Raw genomic sequence first — 10376 nt, 5'->3', positions numbered from 1 at the left:
TAACACTTGTAATTATATTCAGTTTCGAAAAAATAAATAAGATTAAAAATCATATTTCAAAACAATGTTTTCATTTAAAAAGAAAACAATTTCAATAGTCATGAACTGATTAACATCAGTATTAACATCACATGATCTCAGGTTTGTAATTTTGCATGTACTGTACAGCAGCTGAAGTTTTGATCAGTGGATACACACAACACACAAGAAATAAAAGGATCTTACTAGTTTGTGTGTTCTTCGTTTGTAGAATCTTGGCTCAGTGTAAATGATATCTTCACTACATTGAGTTGAATCTGTTGGGTCATCAAAATTAAACAATGAACATAAGCATTAAGAATAAAGATGTAAAAAGGATACCACAGCATCTGGTTCAAAGGGATTGTACAACCAAAAGTGAAAATTCTGTTATTTACTCATCCTTGATTTATTGCAAACCTGTTTTATTTCTTCGGCTGAACACAAAGGAAGATATTGTAGTTTCAAGAAATCTGAAAACTTGTAGCCATTGACTTCCATGGTATTTGTATTTCCTACTATGGAAGTCAATGGCTACAGGCTTTCAGCTTTTTTGTGTGTGTTTTGTGTTTAGCAGAAAAATAAAATTGATTTGGAACAAATAAATTGAGAATAAAATGACAGAATTTTAATTTTTGGGTTATCTGTCCCATTAAATGCTCTCTTATATCAATCACAATCTGCAAATGCAGACAAAACCAACATTTGGGTTAAAATTGTCATTTAAATGTAAGTTAAAAAAGGAAAAAATGGCAGTTGGGTTGTATTTAACTCAACATTGTTAAAACAAGCTATCTTTTTTTAAAGTGTGTGATAAAGTAAACTAATGCCCTCAAACATTTGTATAAATGCTATAAAACATTTGTATGCGATCTGGCTATATATCAACCAAATCACAGCTGTTGTGATACTCCACAGCAGTGTTTCTCAACCCCGTTCCTGGAGGACCACCAGCTCTGTACGTTTTCCGTGTCTCCTTACCCAAACACACCTTATTCAGATCATCTGCTATTAGCAGACACCTGTAACGGGTGTGACAGACAAAGGAGACATCCAAAACATGCAGTGTTGGTGGACCTCCAGGAACCTGGTTGAGAAACACTGCTCTACAAAATGATTGGTTGTTTTTATAACCAAATATGGACAAATCCAACTGCAGGGTTTAAATTACATTTTTACTCAACATTTGGTTTTCCACATTTGACACAGCATTGGGTTAAAAAAACCAGTAGAGAGAACCACATCGCATATCTATATGACTAATATTGTAATATGAACTGAATCTATACACTGTAAAACCCAACAGTCAACTTAATCAAATGAAATGAGTGCAGTTTACTCAAAATTGACTGAAAGTTAATTCTACTCGTTTGAAAAGAGTCTTGAACTCTGTGATGAAGATAATGAGTTGATTAAATATCTCATTACTTCAACTTAATCGAAGTAAGTTCACATTACTCAGATTAGTTTTTTTTTATCCAAATGGTTTGTAGCAATCGGTTTCCTCAAACGGTTTAGTTACCCTAACTCAGTGGTTCCCACACTTTTTGCTGTGTGCACCCCTTTCTAAAATTTGACACCTGTCAAGCACCCCTTTCTCTGAATAAACTCCACATTAAGTACAGACAAAAGTTCATCTGGCATGTTTTTCATCGCTAGAGCTTCTTGGTGGATGCTGAAGTGTACCCAGGAAACCATTGGTGTAACTTTTCGGATGAAAGCTACTGCTCCTTTGTTTGTCCTTTGTCCTTTTTTCTTTTTCTGCAGTTCCTCCAACACAATCTCACAGCAATTCGTAACTTTTTGATTTAGTGGCTAATTTGTACGAATTCGTACGATCTAATTTATACAATTTAGTACGATTTGCTCATCCCCCAATAATGGTTTGGTTTAGGGGTGGGGTTAGGGGGGGTGCCACGCCTCCTTTTTAAAATCGTAAAATTTCATACGACTGAACTCGTATGAATTCATACGAATTAGCCACTAAACTGACAAAACGTAAAATACTTAAGTTTTCTCGTGAGATCAGGCTGGTTCCTCCAATTTTCATTGATAAAAAAACCTTAAAAGCATGTCTTGTAAGTGGCTGTGTTTTGTTTGTAAACGCTGGACCATATATGAGAGCTTAAGATGGCCATTAGCTGAAACCTCACCACAAACTACACATTGCTGATTTGGGTTTTCTGCATCTTCAATCCATGTAAACCCGAAACCAATGGAACTATTGCTATATTTACGTTTCTTACTTGACATTTTCTCACTCTCTAGCGTAGGCCTAATTCTCTTCATCTGTACATCTCTGCTGAATTTATCTGTTCCCGCCTGCGCCTCTTCAACTTGTTCATATATTAAAGGCCGCTGCACATCTCAATAGAAGAGGCCAATTTAGATGGTTTATCCCTACTGTCACTTGACTTCTTTAAAGTGCCAGTTTTTAACCAGGTCTCCATTTTGATGAATATAGTAAGCGGAAAAAAAAATACAAATGTACCATCACTTAGCGCCTAATGTGAAAGGGCGGGGCTATTGTGACACAGACGTGAAACCGCAACATGACTGAGTATGCATAGGTTGTAAATTATCATTTATAATGCGTTTTTTTTTCTCTCTCTCAGTGAATTTATTTTCTCCCAAAATATGACATGTGAAGTTTACTCAAGATAAATGCATAAAAATAATAAAAGATACAATTTTCTGCCATCACAAACATTCTCTCACGCACCCCTGGTGGTCAGACTGCGCACCACAGTTTGGGAACCGCTCCCTTAACTCATTAGGTTTTACAGTACTCAGTTGGTTTGAGTTCTCTTCATTTATCAGGTTTTACTGTGCTCAAATTGCTTCATTTACTCAAATGGATTAAGTTCACAGTACTCATTAGGATTTGTTTTTGAACTTAAATGGTTTGATGCAATTGGTTTCCTCAAATGGTTTGGGTTTTACAGTGTATTTTTCCAACCAATTTGTTTTCTTAACATGTTATAGATTGAACACTTGCCTTCTTTATTAGGTTTTCTACATTTTCTGTGAATCCAGATGATCCCAATTGCACACACAATCAATAGACATCCAGCAGCGGAGGTCAGAACTTGTACATGCACATCTTGTTGAGAATGAGACTGTGAGTTTGCTTAAGATAGAAGAGAACGTGTTAGTATCATCTACATCAAAAACAGATACTAAATCAGTATAATCACTGCTGTACCTTCACACTTCTGACAGAGTGTGTTGAGATGCGTGGTCTGGTTGCTGATGGTGTTGTTGATCACACAGCTGTAGGTGTTTTTATCCTGATATTCCACCTCCAGAGGTAGAGAGAGACTGATGCTGAGATCAGACACACTGATGCTGGACAATAAACTGTTTCCTTTGTACCAGGAGAGACTCACAGCACTCACATTCACCACTGAACACACCACTGAACAGTTATACTGGGAGGAAGAACACTGAGAAGAGTTGAAGATGAGGACAGGAACAGGCAGACGAGCTGGAGAAGGTCAGAGAATAAAGATTGAATATGTTTAATGAGTGTAAACTGTTGAGGAATTCGTGAAGGACAGCACTGAAGATCTTTACCCACCATAAACAGAAAGTCTGTATGTTTTTGAAATCAGTTTTGATCCACTTATGTCTAGCTTATAATCTCCAGCATGTTCAGATCTGATGTTCATGATGGTCAGAGATCCAGTTTGACTGTCCAGCTTCAGTCTGTCTTTGAATCTCCTATCAGGGCCATAAAATGTGAAGTTTTGCTTCTCCGTCGTAATTTTAGCTATTAAAGAGTTTTCGGCTACAAAATTCCACAGTATGTCGTCTTTATGTATTTCAGTAACACCAGAGTTTAGAGTAACATTATCTCCTTCAGTCACTGACACTGACACAGACACATTCTTAGCAAACACACCTGGAGAAAAGAAACTGGTTTAGTCTCAGATTAAGATCCTACACAAACATGAAAGCAAGAAAGTGACCATAGGTAAACAAATGAGGGGAAAGAAATATTTCATCTTTAAGCTAATGTGGTGTAATAATATGTGCTGAAGTCTAAAAACCTAATGCTTTAACATTCCTTTTTAATTACAGATAAATAATGTTCAAGTTTAATTTTGATCCAGAATGTGGTGATGAAAGTAGTTTTAACAAGACAAAAAATGCGTATGACACACTTCTGTTCATCAATTGTGCACTGGCTGCCTTTAAATGTGTGAATTAAACTCAAGACACTGATGTTTGCTTAAAAAATAACTCTCTCATTTAAATAAATTCACCACATTAGACCTATTTGTCAGACAGAAGCTTGAGATCTGGATGTGAATTGTGAGTTTTCGTCACAGCCACAACATTGTTTTGCTCTTTTGCTGATTTAAACGCATCTGCTAGAGCGGTGGTTCTCACACTTTTTTCACCAAGTACCACCTTCGGAAAAAATTGTCTCTCCAAGTACCACCATAATGACCAGTATTGAAAAACGGTAGCGTAGTGGGTGTAATTAAGCAGCTATAGCGCTGCACAGTTCAAGATTCGTTCCAGATTAATTTGTATTATTATGAATATTTATTATTGTCAGCCACTTTAAACATTATAATTAGTTTGAACATGAACACTGTACTGTGCTTACAGGTAAAAAAATAAATAAAACATCACTATTTAAATTAAAACGTGCTTTTAGAAGTTAATTAAAAATGACACTGTTCTTAAAAAGTACAAAGATAACTGCTGTACTTAAATGTTCCTTGGACCTCATAAATATAGGCTATGTGTCATCAAATAAATACAGTATAAACTCTTTTTGAACAATTTTGAAATATATGTTGCATCTATATATGACTTATTTGTATATCTTTGAAATCTAAACATTAATTATATTTTAAATATATGAATTGGATTTACAGGCTTACTGCCTGTTAGAGTAGGCTTTGTGTGTCAGAAAAGCAAGTGATTAAACTATACCTGTCAACATATAAAATATATATAAAAATACAGGATACGCCCCTAACAACCAATACAAATATGGGAAGGAAATTAGCTTCAAATGGAGTGTGTATGGATGTTTCCCAGTGATAGGTTGCAGCTGAAAGGGCATCCGCTGCGTAAAACATATGCTGGATAAGTTGACGGTTCATTCCGCTGTGGCGACCCCAGATTAATAAAGGGACTACGCCAAAAAGAAAATGAATGAATAAATGAGTTAGCTTCAAATAGAAAAATACATAACAAACGTTAGAAAAATCTAAATAAAATAAAAGGTTCAGCCTATTAAAATCAATTTACTGATCATATTGCTGTTATTGCTGATCATATGTGTTAAAGGGTTAAAAGTGTGTTCATTTTTTTTACTTTAATTATTCAGTGATTCCTCCACGTACCACTAGAAGGAAGCCTGTGTACCACTAGTGGTACACGTACCACAGTTTGAGAACCACGGTGCTACATGATGAATCCTTGTGCGCTGTTCAAATTTACTACCCCTTTGTAGATAAAACATCCACTAAATTAAATTGCTGTAAAAATGCATCAGATAAATATATATATATATATTTTATTTGTTTTTTGCTTAAATCTGTTTATCAACCTCAGTCCTGATCAAAACTACTAAATTGCTTAGAAAATTTGAGAATTGTAACTCTTTATTTGCCAAATTCACAAATAGACAATATAAAAAGTTTCAATGTAAAAAGTAATTGTGGACTGGATTTTTTTCTTCCTTTTAACAGTCTTGGACATGTGCATGATTAATAACAACATTGGCTTTGATGCATTGTTAGATTTTCATTTATTCTCCCCAATTTACTGTTGGTCGCTGTTTTTTCCCCGTTGACTTTCATCATAACCACATTTGATGGGGCATAAATACACAGTCTTTGTTTTTACTTACTCCATGTAGTTCTGAGAGCTGAGATGCATATTTAGATTTTTTCAGACACATCAGGCTAAGTGCGTAAAGGTCACTCTGACACTCTCGAACACTTTAATTTGCTGTTATACTCCCAATAAAATCCTGAAACTAAGCTTTTTTTTAAGGGTTTATGGTGCCAACTGATTATCAACAGTAAAAAAATCAAACATTTTATGTCTTTCCAACAGGGAAATCCACCAACAATCAAAAATCAAAAAATCTGATTATAATGGAAGTTAATGGGGCAAAAACCATCAACAGCCAATTAGAGAGACAAAAATTAAAATTAATCAAAAACAATGCATTAAAGCAATGATATTTGACATGTCCAAGACTTTGATAAAAGGTCCAGCCCACAATTACTTTTTAATAATGAAAATACATCATTTTGTGTGTTTTTTACCAAATCAGAGACATAATTTATGAATTTAGCAATTAAATAGTTAAAATTCTGTAATTTTCTAAGCAATTTAGAAGTTTTGATCATTTTTATCTGATGCAGTTCAATTTAGTGGATGTTTTCATCCCTAACACAACAAAAGGGTAGTCAATTTGCTGAGAGTGTGTTGAGTTATTAAAAAAATTCAAAGAATTTTCTCAAAATATGCGTGAAAATAAGATTTGTCAACAAAAATCATTCCACAAGCTGAAGCACAGAAAAGGTTATGACCAAATTAAGACTCAAAATCAGCCCAGCAGTACATAAGAGTTAAATGTAATAGTTTCCGATTTTTATATGTGAGATGTTAAAACATGCTCCCTGAAATGAGACGTGAATTTAAAGGAATGTAAAGAAAATCTCACAATAAGTGATTTGGTGAAAGAGAGAAAATAAGAAGTACTGTATATTAATCTGGGTATTAAAATGTAATGTTTTAAAACTGAAAAAATTAAGCCAAATAAAAGCATTGATAACTTACCATTTGGTAGCCACCAGATCAACTGGAACAAAACGTACATGTGAATCATTTCCATCAAGCATTCGTTGTCTGATCTGATTTTCCGCTGAAGCCTTTTTCATCTTGTGTTCGTATCCTCCCACTTGATGGAAAATCATACACTGAACATTTTTATAAACAAATCATGTTAGTGTGTGGTAAAGCTTTTTAAATCAAATATTTGTGCTTTTAAATTTGTAAATGTGGCAAATGGAAAAAGAAAAGGGAAAAAAAACTGTCATCCATCACACTTTGGTGTGACTAGCAACTCAATATGTAAGTGAAACGGAAATTGCTGTGGTTTAATTTTATTCAGAAACACGATATGAGGTGGTGAGAGATGGTCAAAAGGCGTGCGTGTTTAGTTTGGAGGTTTCCTGTTGTGCTATTATCAAACATTTAAATCTGACAAAAAAGTGAAACATCACTTTTCAATGGTTCCTTCTGTTTTGGATGTGTTTTATTTTATGAAATAGAATTTAAGCACTTACAGATTTTATTCCTAGTGATATACATTTGGTAGAGTAAAATATTTTAATGGAACTATTTAAGCTTAATATAAATAATTCAGTGTATAATAATCCAAACTATTAACAAAACTCATAAAAGAAAATACACTCTGCAGGAGGTTGAACTACAGCTCAATTCCCCAGGTATGTCTGCAGTCAGATACTATTGGATAAACCAGGGGTTTCCAAGTCTTTCAGCCTATTACCCCCAAAATAACAATGTCAGTGCCTCGCAACCCGCTATATCCTCTGAGGTGGTTATAAATACAAAACTTGCATGTAATGGCGCACACACTCCAATAGGCCCAAGTCTATTATTCATTTAATTTTGGAGAAAGCCACTCAAGAGATCATCCTCCATCTTCAGTTGTTGCGTGTATTTCTTTTTAATGTACATTGGCTTAACATAGTTTAACTCGGAGCCCTAAAATCAATCTGCTGCATCTGACACTATTGCTGTGTCTTTTACATAACGTAATATCACCCCAAGGGTCACAATCCAATGAAAAAAACAATGCATGTGTTTTTTATGCAACTATTAACTACTGCTGCTGAAAAAGAAAACAGCTTAAACTAGCCTAGGCTGGTTTTAGAGGGGTTTTGGCCATTTCCAGCCTGGTCTTAGCTGGTCAGGCTAGAAAATGACTAGTCAAATCCAGCTTGACCAGCCTGGTTTAAGCTGGACATAGCTGGTTTTAGCTGGTCATCTCCCAGCCTGACCAGCTAAGACCAGGCTGGAAATGGCCAAAACCCCTCTAAAACCATGTTGGTCAACCAGCTAAAACCAGCCAACCAGTCTAGGCTGGTTTAATCTGTTTTTCCAGTAGGGACAATTTTGATCTTCTGTAGTTTATGGATAAAATATGCTAATTTTGATAGTTTAATAAAATTAATTAGGTTTTTGTAAATCACCAAGTGACCCACTTTTGGGCATACAACAGATAAATGAAGCACATTTAATAAACTAAACTGTATGGCCTGTTTAATTGTTGACCTTGCTAGTAAAAATTTAGCCACGCCTGTAGCTTAAGCTAATAGAATCAATTTAAACATTTAGAAGATGACACAGTCAATAATGATAAACAAGCAGAGCCGCTCAAACATATTCCATCCCTACTGAAAAAAACAGCTTAAACCAGCCTAGGCTGGTTGGCTGGTTTTAGAGGGGTTTTGGCCATTTCCAGGCTGGTTTCCAGCCATTTCCAGCCTGGTCTTAGCTGGTCAGGCTGGAAAATGACCAGCTAAAACCAGCTTGACCAGCCAAAACCAGCTATGTCCAGCTTAAACCAGGCTGGTCAAGCTGGTTTTAGCTGGTCATTTTCCAGCCTGACCAGCTAAGACCAGGCTGGAAATGGCTGGAAACCAACCTGGAAATGGCCAAACCCACTCTAAAACCAGGCTGGTCAACCAGCTAAAACCAGCCAACCAGCCTAGGCTGGTTTAAGCTGTTTTTTTTTCAGCAGGGATAACATCCTTAAAAGGTGACAAACTTTATTAAATAGGCAAGTATGATGACATTTGGCTATCAAACACCGATGTTGATGACAAAATAACTTGATAAAATTATGGATGAGTGCAGTGAATGTGTATTTCGTCTTTTGGGGTACAACCCAACTGTTGTTTTCTCTTTCGTTTCTTGTCTTTTTTGCTTTCTTCATTGATATTTTATGACGGATGGCAAACCAGCTTTGAGTGCATATTTCTCCCCCTACTGGATGGAGTGAAGCTTTGATGGGTGATACCATGAAGATAGTACTCGTTAGAAAGAGAATCGATTGTAATACAACTATTTGAAGAAACATAAAATAGCTTTATACTATTCACAGGAACTGTTTAGTACACAGTACTGTAGTCAGTTAGTCAGTAATTATACCAGAAGTCAGATTTTATTTCTTGTTTGCCTTAATCAGCGCATGCTCGGTCTGCGTTGGAAGTGCCTTGATTGCTCGCAGCTGTTTAGCAGTAATTTGATGAAAACAGGTCTGGCGTGTTTTCGTATATTCGACAGAACAGCCTGTTATATAGTAACCTATAGCTAAATAAACAGACTAAATCCATCATAGACATCAAAACCACTGATTCTGGATTCATAAACCTAACAGCAGATTCATAAAGTGCCTCAATCGTGGGCTACTCTGTCACAGGTGAGTGTAATTTAGTCACTCCATTTTGATTCCTTTAGATGGTGTTAAAGTAGGTCTGTAGTTTAATTGAGCGTTGATACAATTTTAAATAATTACAAGTGGGATCCTCTGACTAACTTAGCCGCATATACTGTGAAATGACAGTTTTATCAGGTAAATAGGAAGTGTTTCCACAAGATGGCGCCATTATTCAGATAATATTGAAGATTAGTGGGGAAAACACGTAGGCCAGGGGTCACCAACATGGTAGCCCGCTGGGTTGAGTTGCCGCGAACCTGTTCTAAAACTAGTTAACAGCTGCGTCTAATAATTTTTGTAGCTATATTCTATTTAAATCACACTTGCAGGTGTAAAATTTAAAGGGATATTAAGTTTTATACAGTTGAAGTCAGAATTATTAGCCCCCTTGAATTATTAGACAGCTTTTTTCCCCAATTTCTGTTTAACGGAGATAATTTTTTCAACACATTTCTAAACAGAATAGTTTTAATAACTCATTTCTAATAACTGATTTATTTTATCTTTGTCATGATGACAGTAAATAATATTTAAATAGATATTTTTCAAGACACTTCTATTCAGCTTAAAGTGACATTTAAAGGCTTAACTAGGTTAATTAGGCAGGTTAGGGTATTTAGGCAAGTTATTGTATAATGATGGTTTGTTCTGTAGATTATCGAGGAAAAAATATAGCTTGAAGGGGTTATTAATTTTGACCTTAAAATGATGTTTAAAAAAAATAAAAACTGTTTTTATACTAGTCGAAATAAAACAAATAAGACTTTTTCCAGAAGAAAAAAAATACCAGACATACTGTGAAAATTTCCTTGCTCTGTTAATCATAATTTGGGAAATATTAAAAAAGAAGAAA

The 10376-nt window shown here is 35.2% G+C and overlaps 1 protein-coding gene across 1 annotated transcript; it reads right to left on the bottom strand.

Annotated features, from left to right (window-relative positions):
- Positions 1-895: 895 nt before the first annotated feature.
- On the bottom strand, positions 896-7082 carry LOC130216610 (uncharacterized). The gene is made up of 5 exons (XM_056448502.1): positions 6835-7082; positions 3599-3922; positions 3224-3505; positions 3013-3148; positions 896-1040 (listed from the first exon to the last, which is right to left on the bottom strand). The coding sequence occupies exons 1-5, from the start codon at positions 6887-6889 to the stop codon at positions 896-898; spliced, it is 942 nt and encodes a 313-aa protein (XP_056304477.1). The 5' UTR covers positions 6890-7082.
- Positions 7083-10376: the final 3294 nt, after the last annotated feature.

Source organism: Danio aesculapii, chromosome 22 (genome assembly GCF_903798145.1).
Source record: "Danio aesculapii chromosome 22, fDanAes4.1, whole genome shotgun sequence".
NCBI lineage: Eukaryota > Metazoa > Chordata > Actinopteri > Cypriniformes > Danionidae > Danio > Danio aesculapii.
This window is presented reverse-complemented; position numbering and strand designations above follow the sequence as displayed.